Source organism: Xiphophorus maculatus, chromosome 7, assembly GCF_002775205.1.
Source record: "Xiphophorus maculatus strain JP 163 A chromosome 7, X_maculatus-5.0-male, whole genome shotgun sequence".
Classification (NCBI taxonomy): Eukaryota; Metazoa; Chordata; class Actinopteri; order Cyprinodontiformes; family Poeciliidae; genus Xiphophorus; species Xiphophorus maculatus.
In genome coordinates, this window is record NC_036449.1 from 16,854,653 (window position 1) to 16,870,503 (window position 15,851).

A 15,851-nucleotide genomic window follows, 5' to 3' on the forward strand; every position below is an offset into this window, starting at 1 on the left:
TGAAATGCATCAAACAGGATGGAACTGTGCTCCATCCTGTTAGATGGAGCACAGTGGTAAAATCTGCGTCTTTGTTCCAAATGAGGTCTATTTAAACCTGCTTTATAATATTGTTATATTTGTGCTATTCTCTAATAAAAAAACAAACTGGAAAGACACTGTTCTATCTAGAATAGAAACTTGATAGAACATAAATCTATGAACATCAGTGCGAACGTCATGAGAAATATGACTCTTCGTGTTTGATCTTTCCTCTCAGGTGAGCCACCACCCTCCCATCTCCGCCTGCCACTGCGAATCCAAGAACTTCACCTTCTGGCAAGGTAGATCACCTGCCTGATTAGTGAGAGGCTCCTGGGAGAGAGTCTGGCTTAGCAGATAGGAAACATCAGGAGTAAACTCTCTTGTTAATAATAACCTTTTCTGGCTTGATTCCCAATGTTTGTCTGCTTTTTTGCTTCCTAGATGTGAGATGGAAAAACAAATTCTGGGGAAAATCTATGGAAATTTTACCCATCGGCTCTGTGAATCTCACAATTCCCAGGTAACTTCCACCCCATCACTTAGCAACAATTTGTTCTTAAAGGAAAGTGGTTTAATTATTTCAACACAGCAGGTTTTCAGATTTATTGTCCCGCTGAGTTTAGAAAACTGTCCTGTGTTTTCATTTAACAGGTCAGTCTTGGAGCAATTAATGAGCTGCACCATGCATAATCATATAAAATGACTATTATTAATATTAAAATACTTTTTTACTTTATTACATTAGATTCTGGTCAAAAGTTTACAAACAAAATAGAGCTGAATCAGAAGACGCTTCAGCTCAGTATGGTTTTTAATTTGTGGAATAAAAAGGCATTACAGTAACCTTGTATGAATTAAAGAAAATCCAAAATAAATTAAAATTTTTGCACCTAACTCTTGTTTAAAGAAAATATTTTCAAGTTGTATGTTGTATGATTAGGGCATCCTGAAAAAGAAGGGTTCAAATAATTAATTTAAGGCCCTGAAAGAAGTCTGAAATTCATGCCAATGATAAGTGTATGTAAACTTCTGACTCACTTGTCAGAAAAAGAGTGATGCTGTGAATTTCAGATGTTTTTGTTTGGTTGTGTCAGCTGCATGTGTTTCTTTGCAGGTTTGGAGATCATTATGAATGGAATAAAGTCACCACCTGTGTGCACAACATCCTCAGTGGACGGCGGTGGATCGAACATTACGGGGAGATCACCATCAGAAACACGAAGAGTAGCACTTGTCTTTGCAAACTTACCTTTGTTAAGGTAAAAAATATATATGTATATATTTATGACGTTGTAAGTATCTGATTTTATTTTATTAGCTGATTTATCAGAGACTGTTTCTCCTAGGGAAATTACTGGAGCTCCAACGTAAATGAGGTGCAGGGATTTGTGATGGACCAAGAGGGAAAAGTGATCCACAGGCTTTTTGGGAAATGGCACGAAGGTCTTTACTGCGGCGTCCCGCCATCTGCCAAATGCGTCTGGAGACCAGGTGCCATCCTTTCACTCACAGCTGGACCTCAACTAATACTGACTGTATAAAAAGCCAATCTCATCCTGATCTTTGAGCTAAAAGGAACCCGGATTGCTTTTCCTCCTCAGGCTCCATGCCGACAGACTACGAGCTGTACTACGGCTTCACCAGATTCGCCATCGAACTGAATGAGCTGTGCCCCGAGCTGAAAGACGCCCTGCCGCGGACAGATGCTCGATTCAGGCCTGATCAAAGGTACAGACCCCTGACAGCCATTCTCAGCTAAAAAAATGTGTTTTGATCAATGATGTCTTGCAAAAGTATTCATAAGAGTTCACCGTTTTTGTCATATTACAACCACAAACTCCAATATGATTTATTGGGATTTTATGCAATAGACGAACACAAAGTGCCATTTCATTGTGCTCATATATCGTCTTCAGAAGTGATCCGGTCCAGCTGTGTGTATAAATAAAGCTGTGTTATAAAGACCCAGTAGGTTTGTCAGAGAACACACGTGAACAAACACAACTGTGTGGATGTGTGAGAGTGTCAAGGCAAAAGCTGCTATAGAAAGAAAACCATGAAGTTTAAAAACATGAAGAAAAATCTCTGTTCAAGTGAGACTGCAATTTAATAATTTTGTCCTATGCTATGTGTGGTAGAGTATTTACTCCTAAAAATCATCATCCACACGATGAAACAAGGCAGTGGCATGATCATGCTATGGGAACTACACTTAAATCCATTTAGGAATCTATGATATGACTTCAAAAATTATATAAACAGAAACTCCAGTCTGACTGAGGTTCAGCTATTTTGCAAAGAAGAATGGGGCAAAACTTTAGTTTGGATTTGCAAAGTTAGTAGAGACGTACCCCAAAACCCCACAGCTGTTATTGCAGCCAAAGGCTGGATTCAGAGGGGCCAAATATAAACCCGCTTTTTACTTTTGAGAGTTTTGTGTGACAAACCTTGAAAACAATGCATCCTTTTCCTTCCACTTCATAATTGAGCACAACTGTTCAATGAACTACACTGATCCTTGTGGCTGTAACAGTAAACATAGCAAACTTGACAAAATCTAGAAAAAAATAGTTAATAGTTTTAAATAGTGTTCTTTAACATGTTCTCTGGAGGAGTTTTTTTTTTGTTCCTAGTATGCTACCTGTCTTTTTGCTGCCACAGATATCTGGAGGAAGGAAACGTGGAGATGGCCTCCTCTGAGAAGCAGCGCATTGAAGATGCCCAGAGAGCCAGGAGGAAGTGGAATGAGGAGAACAACATCAAACACGAGCCACGCTTCTTTAAGTAAGGGCAAGACTCGTGTTGAAAACACATCTTTTCACCCAGATGATATTGATTTTATTGACTTTGTCATCCCAAACACTTAGCCTGTGAAACGTACCACTGTAGTGCCTCCCATGTGATGCATGACTGTTCACTGAAGTATTTTAAACAATTACAAACATGACTTATGCAGGAACCTACAACACAAAGTGATACAAAGTTATATATAGCGTAAGATCTCAATGAATATCTTCTCAGAGTATAATTTAAACCAAATTATTACACATCATTGACAAATATAGTTAATCATGTTGCACCAGCTGGTATCAGTCTAAAGAAGGTCAGTTAGTTGCATCTAATCGTTGACCTTGCTGCAATCCCTCCTCCTGATTAAGCATGTGGCGACAGTGGAGAGAAACCGTGCCATTTCAACTGAAGAAAAACTTCAGCAGAACCAGGCTGGGCTTGAGGAGCCATCTGTTGCAACCACAAGGGGGTTCAGAGGGCAGGGAGGAAACAAGAAAAAACACAAGATAAGCAACAGGATTGTTTTCTATGGGAAACAAAAATAACGAGTGCACAGAGTTAATTGCAGAAGTAGTATCATAGTATCAAGGCCTTTCTATGACAAAACAAAAACAAGTTGAGTAGAGAATGGTAGTGGCAGCAATTGCTTGGTCAGTGGCTCAATATTTCAGAGACACAACTCAACTCTGAGCCAGAAGCACCTTCTCTGGAAAGATGGAGGGTTCAGAACGTTACAGTAGCTACACCAATTCCTTTTGTCCAGCAAAAATGTACAGTCAAACCAAGAAGCCCTCAGCCAAAAGTATTATCTATAAATAGAAAAAATAGGGGAGTACAGAAAGTTTCTGTCAGCTGTTGTTCGATTAATCACGCAGTTAATTTCTGTCCAGCAAGGAGATTCAGCTAAACACAGAATCACTGAGCAAAGAGGATTTTCTATCTCAGTGATTCTAAACTTGTCAGTTTATAAAGCAAACGTAACCAAACCTTTTCTCACAGTGACTCATGTTGGATATATAGGTGATCTGAACCTTATATTTGATGTTATGTTGCTGCAGTAACTAGTGGGAGCTCAGCTTCATCACGCTCCACTAGAACCTGCAGTGATAGCTCAGTTCATAAAGGAAATTAGCAACATAACCATCATTTTCATCTCAAAATTTGCATAAAAATTCTAAATCGTCATCTATTCCCGCTTATCCTAGCAGGGTTGCGGAGGAGCTGCTGCCTGTCTCCTGCAGTCATTTGGCAAGAGGCATTATTAAATAATTAGAAAGATAATTAAAGTAAAATAGAGTTTAGAGGCTGTGTAATTTTCTGACTTTAGTGTTTTATGCATGATCTAAAATGATCAAGACCTGTTATTTTAGGTAAAAGCATAACCGAGGAACCATCACTCTTCTTATAAAGCATCACCGCAGATCGAAGTACGTTTATTGAATTTAAAATAAAAAACACAATAAGCAGATGAAACTTGTGGGAGTTCTACAAAAATCTGATTTTTTTTTTGTTGCCTCGATGTTGAAGCTGAATTAAAGTGTGTGTAAACAGGAGAGAGAAGCAGATAGTTATCCGACGTTCACCTGCTGAGTCCCACGTTTCAGCTCAGGCTGCCATGGTGATTGTAACGGCAACAATCATCATGCGCTGATGCGTAAAGGTATTCAGATCGCAAGTTATTGCAAACACTTGCTGGGAGTAATTGCTGCTAAGAGTTGTACAAGCAGTTTTTAGGATAAGGAGGCATCTACTTAGAAACAAAGGACCAAATGGGCGTGAATTGCTTCCTTTTTTCCCCTTAAGATAAATCTTTATTGTCATTGTCACAAGAACAACGAAATTTAAAAAGTGCCATCAGTCAGTTAAATAAATGCTATTTGTATTGAGTCAGACTGTCTTTGCTTGATACTCAAATTTGATTGATGATCTGAAGTCCTATCTGCACCCATTAAAATGACATGAACTGTGAGCTGTGAACATTAAGAACAATCTGAGCTGTTTCTACTTTTTACTGGACATAAATTGGAAGTCATATTTTGGTGGCTTTGCAACTGAGCTGAGAACAGTTTCCTCAGTGCAGCTTGGGGCCCATTTGCAGCCCTTGGAATGATTTTTTGTGGCCCTTAAGTGCATGCACAGTTAAAGAGAGAAACCCTTTTTATGTTTTGGATCTATGATGATTTTGACAGAAAATTTGACTTCTATGTTCATTTCATTAAAATATTGCTTGTTTAGTTTATTGATCTGCTAAAAATAAGAAATAAATACAAAAACATTTTATTTAGAAAACCAAATTACTTTGGTTTTCTAAATAACAGTGCATGTTCCTTTTTTTTAATGTTCCTTCAAACTGGAACATAAAAATGTTTGGATGCCACTGAGCTATTTGAAGGATTTTTATGATGGTTTCATTTTGGAAATTCTGCCAGTAAGAGAAGAAAAGTTACCTGGTAACTACAAGGCGTGTCTTCCTTATTTAAAAAAGGCACAAAAACTTTGTAATGCATGAAACATATGATAAAGACGCAAATCAGTGATGAAATGTTAATGTATATGAGTGTAAATCCAAGGTTTAGCTGGTCTTTTTTCTAATTATACCACTTTTATGCTCTTGTATGTAAATGAGTGCTTCTTTTATATAAATATGACAAAAAGAAATCATGAGGAAATCATCAGAAAAATATTCTCTTATAAAAAAAAAAGAAGCTAAAAATCCTGCATCATTTTGCCCTTTTTGTGCAGAAAAGTGGTGGATGCCAACCACAGGGAGAGGTGGGTCTCCAACAACATGTACTGGGAGCTCCGCAAAAACCCCGGCTTCATCAACATGGAGCCCACTGTCAGCCTGTGGTAGCACACGGAGCTCCGCCTCCAACGCTGCAGACCAGGAAGCTCTTACCTATGCACAGCGGGGTGTTGGACAGGAACACTCTGCGACATCTGTGTGCATGGACAAGAAGGACTGCGGAGCTGAGAATGTGGAGGGGCTGCTACATGGTCACCCATCCGTGGAAACATCCTCATCCTGCTTGTTGAAGCTGGGTCGCCACTACTACGTAGATCTCTCCTCAGCTCTTCTGACTTTCCCAGTTTGTCCTTGCCTTAAAAAGACCCCCATACGAGTCAAAGTATTAGGCGCCTTTTAGTTGAAGCCATTTCGTTTCCAGACAGCAGTTTGGCTTAGACTAGTCTATGGAGTAGACATTTTGAATACCTACCAATATGTGCATGCTTAGAGAGCAGCTTTCACCGGCATAAAGCCGTATTTACTATATCATCAAATATTGTAGAGAAAAAAAAAGAAGTATTTTTATACATAAAAAAAAGAATATCTTGTGTGAAAGAATTATTTGAATTGGCAAATTTTATTTATTTTTGCTTTTTAATACTAATGAATCTGTTAGGTGGCAGAATCTTCTCTGGGGAATCGACTCATGCTAGATTAACAGAAACAGTGGAAAGAGGTCACATTACTAACACATTTACAGGAGTAAAACATGTAGGTTGCTTTAGAATATAAATAGAAGAGATGGTGAATAGTTAAAACATTGTCATGAGTTATTATTTTCTATAAAATCAACTCATCTAAATTACACGAAACCTCAAAGACTTGCTTAGGGTCAGAATGTGCTGCAAGAATACATTAGAAATGAGTTTTTTCTGTCTGCAGATGGTGCCCTGCAAGAGTATTTATTTTCACAAACTCCTTCGCAATTTGTCAAGTCACAGCCACGAAACCTAAATGTGTTTTATTGAGATTTTAGATGATAGTGGAGCATAGCTGTGAAGTGGAAGGAAAAGGAAACAAGCATATGCTTTTGCAAATAAAAATCTAAAATGTGTAAGTTCTTATTCAGTAACCCATGCATGTCTTTTGGGATATGTCTCAAACATCTTTGTACGTATAGACACTGAAATATTTCAAATCTTGCTTCAGATTCTCGTTTGGATATAGATCTGGACTTTGACAGGGCCACTTTAACCCATGAATACCCCAGTCTCAAATCATTTGCTGCCTTTAGGAAGGTGTCTTCCATGATTGCCCTGAATTTATCTTCATCTATATTAGATTACACGCAGGTGCACTTCATCTGCTAATAAGGATGCTTTATAGTAAAGGGGGCTGGCTGGATATAAATACATGCCTCACTTTTCAGATATTTGTAGAAAATGTAAACAGCGTCTTTATACTCCTACTTCGCACTGTGTTGGTCTATCACATACAGTCTCATTAGATAGACATTAAGTTTTGTGGCTGCGAAAATATGTGAGATAAATGTAAGGGGTGTGAATAATTTTGAGAGACAGTGTAAATGTTTCGTAGTGTCATTGTGAGAAAAGATGAAGCAAAAGTGTGGTAGAGATCGTGACGTCTTTTAACGTGCAAATCACTTTTAATTTCTAATTTTTTCACTTTTTTTTGTTAATTTCTTTGAAATTTCAAATTACCAATCCTAATGAGTTATTAAAGCTTTTAAATCTCTGAGGCAGCAGACTATATAAATTATGAGGCAGCAGCGACACCTACAGGTTGCCATGTAAAAGAACAGCAGGCTCATTTACCTTTTTTTTTTCAGTTTTTTAACCAGATTTATGTCGGATTCCCCAGAAAACTTACTGCTACATCTTTTGTTTCTGCAAAGAAAACAAGACAGTTATATAAAGTTTGTATATTTACTGCAAAACAGAGAAGCTTTAAGGTTTTGAATAGCTCTCCCTATTTTTCTTTTCTTCTTCAGACTAATATAACATCCTTTTAAAATAACCCTCTAACACATTTGAGTACTCAAATCCTACATCTGAACTGCTTCGTATAGTTCTGGACTGCAGGGTGAGAGAGGAATATATATAAAGCCAGAGTGAAGATTAAAAACCAAAAAAAGTAGATCTGCTTTGCATCTATGTGATTCTCTTATTTAAAAGAAGGAAGAAAAAAATTCTGGATCACAATCTCAACGCTAAATCTCTTCAGTTTCACTTGCTGTGCCTTAATGCATTTATCAATGCGTCACACACACACACACCTGACAGGAACATCACGCCAAGAAGAAGGTATGCCATTAAAGAAAGTCACACTTTCCATCTACCTGCAGACGATTACACACACCGAGGCTTCCCCTCTGGACAGAATAGTTTAGATTTAATGTATTTTTGTTCTGACTGCATCATGCTGGCGGTTTAAAGACGTTCTTCACCGCTGAAGCTGATCTCCTTTCCCCCACCGGCTTCAGTGATCGAGTCCCAGCAGCTCAAAGCAGTGCTTCTCGTAGTTCTTGTATCATAGAATCAGGAGAGAAAAAAAATAAAAGATGACCTGAAGCTTTCTACATCCATCGCTCCACCTGCATGTCTAGACAACTTTCGCTTGCCAATGAATGTCTTTGATGCCTTACAAAGAAAGGTTATTATTTTCTAACTTGGACCCAATCCTCCTTGTGGACTGACACGGATCACAAAGCACTAAAGTCAGCTTGGTTTTATTCAGATCTACTCCCTAGTGGATACCTTCTAAAGTGCAATTTTAACTAAGTACATATCTTTCCATGGACACTGTACACTGCTGCTGCATAGTGCTTGTTCTAATAAAATGGCAAACAACAAACAGAGGAGTGGGTGTGTTTTTACATCCTGGAGAAACTGCAGTCGTGGATGAGGGTTTGGGGCAAAACTGAACATCAGTATGCTTTCAGTCAAGATGAAAGGGAAAAAAAATGCTAATTGAGACAAGGCAAGTTTACATGTATAGCCCATTTCAGCATCAAGCAATTCTTCCAAGAACTAAAAAAAAGTGTATGTAAACTTCTGAACATGAAGAAACTGATTAGAGAAATGTATTTTTGCATGTCATCGTTGTGGCATTTAGTAAACAGAAATAACTGAAGTAATCTTAACTCAGCAAAAAGGATTCATTTAGTCTAATTTAACTTGAAACAGTGAGACAAATGAAAACAAAACCTTGTGTTATTTTCTAATGTATGCAACCATCTGGTCTCAACTGCAGCACTTGACCACATTTAAAATAATTAATATGTACGGCTACTGAACTAAATCCATGAAGTCTCTCTTTAAAACAAAACTCAGAAATTTATCATGAAAATTTATTTTCATAGCCTAAATAAAATTTAGAAACAAAAACCGTCTCTATGGTCAGTGAAGAATTATCTCATCATTTTGTACACTGGGCGTTCTTCATTACTACTGGTATTAAGCTAAATAAATCAAAACTGAATCCACTTGTGGACCATTTGTGATGTAACCGGACCAGAACTGGAAGACGCACGGACCAACAAGTTGAAGGCCGCCTGTTGGACAGCTCCTCGGAGAAATATCTCCAGCAATAACTGCAACAATCATCAACCATCAGCCGGACTGTGAGCAGACAGCAGCCATAATTCAGGAGTTGATTGGGTTTATTTGCTGGTTTCAAAACAAACAGAGACTCCAGTCTTACACAGGTTGGGAGCGTTGTTAAGAGGATCACATCTATACATTTAGCTGCACCACGGGAGAGTATGAAAGGAGTTGTTTTAAGAACAAACCGCATTCCAGGGAGCATTTCTGACAGAACGTCCAGAAAGTCTTCACAGTGCTTCACATTTCACACACGTCATTCTAAATTGTCTTAAATTAATCTCTACACATAAATATACCATTTTTTGACAATATAAAAAAAAATGTAATTTTTGTAAATTTGCTAAATACAAAAAGGGTATTGAAAAAAATCCCATTTATGTAAGTTTTCACAGCCTTCGCAATGAAGCTCAAAAATGAAGTCCCCTTGTGGTAAGTACAGTTGATTGGACTTGATTTTGAAAGGCACATGCATCTATATACGGTTCCACAATTAATAGTGCAGGTCAGAGGTCAAACGCAAAGAATGAAATCAAAAGAATTGTCTTGAGGCTCAGATCTGGTGAAGGTCACAATGAGCTCACTAGTCTCCATCATTGGTAAATGGAAAAAGGATTCAACCTGGAGCTGGCTGACCCTTTAAACTGAGCGATCAAGGGAGAAGGATGATTTTGAGAAAAGAGATTAAAACAATATGGAATAGGGTTGTAACATAAACTGTAGAAAAAGTGAAGCACTGTGAACACTTTCTGGATCCACAGTTTACAAACTGAATAATAATCCAGTGTAGTATTGAAAGCTCTGGGGTGGATTTAAATGGAAACATTCCTAACAGTCAAACTATTACTTCTGATATATAATTTTTTTTGTGATGGCATTAAAATTTTTTTTTTTTTAAACTGGGGCGTGCTGTGGTGGCGCAGGGGGTTAGCACGCCCCACGTTTGGAGGCCTTAGTCCTCGAAGCGGACGTCGCGGGTTCGACTCCTGGTCCCAACGACCTTTGCCGCATGTCTTCCCCCTGCTCCTCACCCTCCTTCCTGTCTGCCTACTGTCGAAAAAATACGAGCCACTAGCGCCGCAAAAACTCTTCGGAGAAAAAAAAAAAAAAACTAACTGGAAACTGAAGTAACTTGCCTCCTGACTGTAAATCAAGTGAAAGAACGGAGCCAGCAGTGTAAAATCTAAATGAACAAAGCATGATTAGTTCAATGTAAGTTAAACAGCGAATTCATTGCTCTTACTTAACACTTGCTTAAATATTCTGGATAGCTGAAGCCTCTTAAAAGCACCATGATAAGCCTGCTTATGCTAAAAGTTTTAGATCTTTTCATCTCATCAGTTCCAATAAAATCAGCAGAAATCAAGTGGAGCTGCTCTGTGACACAGACGAGTACAGATGATGGTGTCAGGTAGAGAATCAAGTGCTGCAGGTGGGATTTTCATTTGCTGGAAGCCATGATCTTCATGTACTGGAGGGCGCTGTGCGCTGCGTCGTTGTGGGCGTTGCTGCAGGAGATGCCGGTGCCATGGCACACGGTGACGGGGGAGGTGGACAGCTCTGCCAGGCACTGGTACTGACCGTTCACCGTCAGCTCATCTGCAAAACACCGACACTTTTAAAAAGGAGAACTGATGTGTCTTCTATTGTCAGGAGTCATCAGATGTTACCTGGAATCAAACTGTATGCACAAAGGCATGCAAAAGTATTCATATACTTTAACTTTTTCAAATTTAGACACACCTAACAACAGACTCCAATGCATTTAACTAAGGAGGGAAAGACATGATGAAGAGAGGAAGAAAAGAAACTTAGACACACTTAGACAATAGGGATTGTCTCATACTTCCCTCATACTCATATATATATATATATATATATATATATATATATATATATATATATATATATATATAAAATGAAAATTATCCGTTACTTTAGGGATTGATTCAAATACAAAAAGGAGACAGCATTTCATCTTTTCTGTTCTTCAAATTAAATAGATTTTCCATCTTCAAGAACTCCTAGAATAAAAAACATTTTAATCTAGGAAAACATGAAATGATACTTTTTGTATTCTGGCTGGAACAGCCAGTGGGAATGGGATAGAGATGGAAGAAAATTAAATACATTTTCTTATAGACCAGATTAGATGTGGATATCCCACCTATGTCAAAGTATGTGACCTCAAAGCCTTGCTCTTTGGAGAGATCTAGCAGCATCTGAATGTAGTCAGTGTTGGGAATGCTCAGAGGGTTTCTCCTGAGTAGAAAGATCTTCTCTGCTGTGGAGTTTCTGATGTTCTCAAAGCAAACGGTCGGATTAGGGGTCTAAAAAGATGAAGTCCAAAAAAAAGTTTAAATTGATTTTCAATTTTAACAAAAACGTATGGCAAAAAGTCAAAATAAATAATATAAAAAACTATAGCAGACCCATGTGATCTCAGAGGATCCCGATAAACTCTGAAGCTTCGCCACCATTTTCTCTGCTGCTTCCTTTTTTGCTGCTTTTTTGGTGTTTCCAACTCCTGCAACGTAAAACTAAGCCTCAGAAGAATCCCATCAAACAAATGAAAGAAAAAAACAAGTAAAATTGGAATAGAAATAAATAACAGCAAAAACAGCACACCCTGTTCTGTGAGCGACTCCAGTCTACAGATTATTGTGAACTCTTTTCGGTGTGGCGGCCCGCACTCTGTTAAAATAATGTACTCAGGAACACGCCATCTTCTCTGCAACGCCAGGGCCTGAAACAACAAACAAAATCCATGTTTAATTCAATATCACGTTCAGATCATAAGTCTGCCGGACGGCTTCTTAGTACCTACACATGGTGGCACGCAGAAATCTGAGATCCTTGTAAAAGTAATTGAGGGAGTACAATAAGATTACCTTTTCACAAACAAATGGCAAAAAAGCCAAGTTATGCTATGTTTATTAAACTTTTGCTTTTTCATGCAAAAGTAAATGTGGACTACAGAGACTGTAGTACTGATTGTTTGTTGCATTTCCCATATAAAAAGGTCAAATAAAGAGTTTTCTGATATATGAAACCAAAAACATTGATGCTTTTACACACTTTAACCAAGCTCCAAATGTCAGAACAGGAAAAAAAAATATTCTGGGAGCATCACTTGTTTAGTTTGACTAATTTGTAGTTTCATCGGGGCAGCAAAGAAGGCCGTGATGATGCTACTGCTCTACATGATGTCTTAACTGAACAATTAAAGATCCTGAAGCTAAGTAAACATGCTGCTGACATTTGAAGAGCAGAAAGGCGGCACACCTGCAGCAGGCCCACGGGGTTGTTTGGTTCTGCTATGATGCCATTAGCGTTGGACCTCCCAGGAACGGCCCTGTTGGACGCAACATCGAAGACATCATGACATCGGTCTGACAAATTAACACCCCAGGGAATCACGTTTTATTAATCATCTTACTAATGAGTTTATAAATGTACGGAAATTGAAGGTTTGATTTTACCAACATTGTTAAGTCTAAGAATCATCTACTGCGGTAAGAGATGAATTTATTTTCAAGCGTTTTACAAACCAGATTTGAAAATTAAGTGTGGAGACTTTCTGTAAACGATAAAACCGACAGTCTATAGATGGAAAATAATGTTCTCAGATTAATAGTTTGTAGATGATCAGTAAAAACACAATTCAAATATACTTATCTTTATTTTACTTCAAAACATTTTGCTAAGAATAATCTTTTATTTTTCCACATTCTAGACCCAGTAAGTATATTTCATTTCCCTTTTTTCTTAAGTTTATTTCAGTAGGAAAGCCCTTTATACTTTAGATAAATATCAATTAGTTCATGATTTGTCAAGCTCTACTCACCCACTTTCAGAGTCAATGTTCAAAATTTTCAGTGCGGCCTCTGCAGCCTGCTGCTTAGCTGTCTTTTTGCTGGATCCCTGACCTGTAAAAGCAGAAACATTTATTATATTGCACAAATGATAGAACAGATTGACATTATGTGAAACTGTGTTTCACATAATGTCAACTTCAACCCTTAAGGACCAAAACACAGGCTTAAAAAAACTTTGCAGTGAAAGCATGTGTCAATGTTTCTTTTCTTTCTCTATGTAAGAAGCTCTACTTGGTGTCCAGTTTCACTTCTATGACTTTTTTATTTTATTATTCCACCTACTATGTTTGGATGTCCATCTCTTTTCTAGATTGAGCTATTTTTATATATCGAAATCCCTTATGGGTTAAGTTAGGATAAATATTTACAATACAGTAGAGGGTTCTATAAGTTTCAAGATTTTAAAAAAAATTATATATATATATATTTAGAACTTTCAACACTACACTGGATTCTTCTGTAATAAATACTGATTCTAAACAGCATAATTTGTGATCCATGATATCTTAATTTAGATATACTGGGTTTAAATACTTCATTTTGATGCCCAAGAACCAGAAGGGAAACATGATATAAAGTATGTGACCTGGTTCTTGATTTTTGGTTACGTCATTAACTTGGGAAAAAAAAGACTCATTAAAAAAACAAATCTAATAGAAAGTACAGACCTAACTTTGAAAACCTGAAGGTATAATTGTAGTATCAGCTTAAAAACCATACATTTATTTCCCTCACAATTATACATTATTTATATGTTAGTCAATGACATTAAATCCCAACATGAACAAATCTGTGCGGGTACATTTGAGAGACACTGTAAGAGCTTACTGCTGCACACCTGTACATTTAACGCCTCCTATTGTCACGCTGAAGACGAAGCTGGGCTGATGAGCCTCTCCTTCTGCATTCTCCATCACAAACACGGGGAGATCACCACTAACGACTCCATGTTCATACAGGATTTGTATGGGTGTCTTCCAGGAGCCCGTCCTCAGTGGTTCTGGTGTGTTCAGGCTGTTCAACACGGAAACAGAAAATCATCGGCTTTGACTTTACAAGAAATGAAATGCATGGAAAAAAAATAATGAAGAAGCAGTCATCGACAGAGCTCAGTTGTCTTGTTTTGGGATCTGAAACGGAGTTAAAACCTAATACTGCTCTTTTATATTGCTTAGTGATGGTTTTTGCCATTTTCTTATTACACATGAGAGGAATTTGGCAATGTTATGCCTATTTAGTTTTGCTGTTGTTTCATGCAGGGTTTTAGAGAAAGGCCTTCTGCAGGTGCAGCTGGTTGGCCTGGTTGCTGCCTGCTTATCAGGAACAGCCACAGCCACATATGCATCTCTCTCTCCAAAACACGATTTATACACAAAGTAATAAAAAACAGTTTTGCAGGAAAAAGTCGAACATAGAAACTATGTTGAATTGAGAACCTAGATCTTTTAAATTTGTAAGATAAGTTCATGTTTAAAAGTAAGAGAGAAAAAAAATAAAACACTCACCTTCTGTCAGGAGTAGCTGGTGACTGATATGCTTGTTCAGACATGTTTATGGTATAAGCTTGTTCTGCTATCAGAAGCACTGTGAGACAGAATTACAGATTGGATTTACCTGTACGTTTTTGAATCTGACATGTCACGTTATGATTATTAAGACCACTGCACAAAGTTATCACATCCAAATACTTGATTGCGAAGTCTCATTATAACCCATACTTGACAAGAAAAAAAAAATGCTAGTATTTGTATCATTTGCTGAAAATCATCAGCGAACAGCTACTCATATTGTAATAATTTCACAGGCTAAGCTGTAAGTGTTCAGCTGAAATCCCACCACCGTTTAATCAGCAGGAAGATTTATCGTCTGCAGCAGTTTCCTCCTCTTAGATGCAAAGCCATCATCGCTTTGCATCTAAATAATCGTTAGGAAACGGATCAAATCATTGCTAAAGAAACAGAAATCTTTACAGAGAGATGTCCAGGTGGAGTGACGAGGGAAATCATTGGTTTGACGATGAAAGCACCGAGTTAGGGGTATTTTAGGGCTTGTTGAAAAATATTGATACCCTCACACGAAGTTGATTAAATTTTCCTCGGTGACCTGCGCCTGGACAACCCGACCAACAACCAGAATGTAGAGAACGTCACAGAAAAGCGAATAAAATGGTTTCCATGAAAAGCGGGGGGGAAAAGCTTAACATAATAGATTTAGGACATTTTCAAAAGTACAATAACAACTGTAACTCACATGCATGCACGCTTCCGGATTTAATTGGGATTAAACGAAAAAAATATATACTAAAACCTCTAAAATTGCATTGTGACTGAAGAAAGATGCGGCGTTCTGACTACCTCTTTCATCCCCGGCTTTCTTAAAGGGCCAGCGCAGCGATGTTGTAGGAGAAACTACAACCTAAAGACCCCTCCGCTGTTTCTTAGACATTTGTTTATTTTTCTTACATCACTAGTTAGACTGCCAGATCATAAAAGCTAACAACTAAGGACTCTTTATGGTAAGGAGAAAAATACAAATCGTATCAACATCCGGGTCAACTACAACCACAAAATGGTTTGGAAAATGCCTATCGCCCCCTACAGGTAGAGACTTGGTTTGGTTGGAATCGCATAACCGCATTTACTCAGATTTTGTTGGAAGATATGCGAAAGCAAACCTTGGGAAAATCCCACTAGTGCCACTGAAACTTACTTAGGGTTCATGAGGCCCTTACAATCATGCCAGGCATGAACGGAGATCTATTTATTGTTTTGTTTTTTTTGGTTTGTGGTGACGAATTCAGCAATCAAA

General features: G+C 37.9%; 2 protein-coding genes across 9 annotated transcripts in view; one reads left to right on the forward strand and one right to left on the reverse strand.

Moving 5' to 3' along the window:
• The window catches only part of osbpl6 (oxysterol binding protein like 6), a 44,722-nt gene extending 36,304 nt beyond the window's left edge, over nt 1–8,418 (forward strand). For 3 of the 6 annotated variants that reach the window (XM_023337127.1, XM_023337132.1, XM_023337128.1), the window contains 7 exons: nt 260–323; nt 466–544; nt 1,139–1,283; nt 1,371–1,515; nt 1,626–1,752; nt 2,686–2,808; nt 3,183–5,007. In XM_023337127.1, the coding sequence (XP_023192895.1) occupies nt 260–323; nt 466–544; nt 1,139–1,283; nt 1,371–1,515; nt 1,626–1,752; nt 2,686–2,808; nt 3,183–3,324 (825 nt within the window). In that variant the 3' untranslated portion in view covers nt 3,325–5,007. Of the gene's footprint in view, nt 1–259; nt 324–465; nt 545–1,138; nt 1,284–1,370; nt 1,516–1,625; nt 1,753–2,685; nt 2,809–3,182; nt 5,008–5,556 lie in introns of those variants that run through there. The other 3 variants (XM_023337130.1, XM_023337131.1, XM_023337133.1) reach the window with 1 other exon arrangement.
• Nucleotides 8,419–10,206: 1,788 nt separating this feature from the next.
• Nucleotides 10,207–15,588, reverse strand: prkra (protein activator of interferon induced protein kinase EIF2AK2). 3 transcript variants are annotated; one of them, XM_005797630.2, is made up of 9 exons: nt 15,398–15,588; nt 14,549–14,627; nt 13,882–14,057; nt 13,013–13,094; nt 12,451–12,520; nt 11,794–11,911; nt 11,598–11,692; nt 11,333–11,495; nt 10,207–10,764 (listed from the first exon to the last, which is right to left on the reverse strand). In XM_005797630.2, the coding sequence occupies exons 2-9, from the start codon at nt 14,590–14,592 to the stop codon at nt 10,607–10,609; spliced, it is 906 nt and encodes a 301-aa protein (XP_005797687.1). In that variant the 5' UTR covers nt 14,593–14,627; nt 15,398–15,588; the 3' UTR covers nt 10,207–10,606. The 3 variants fall into 3 exon arrangements, with proteins under 3 accessions (XP_005797687.1, XP_023192277.1, XP_023192276.1); XM_023336509.1 differs by having other exon boundaries at nt 15,351–15,588; XM_023336508.1 differs by having other exon boundaries at nt 15,294–15,588.
• Nucleotides 15,589–15,851: the final 263 nt, after the last annotated feature.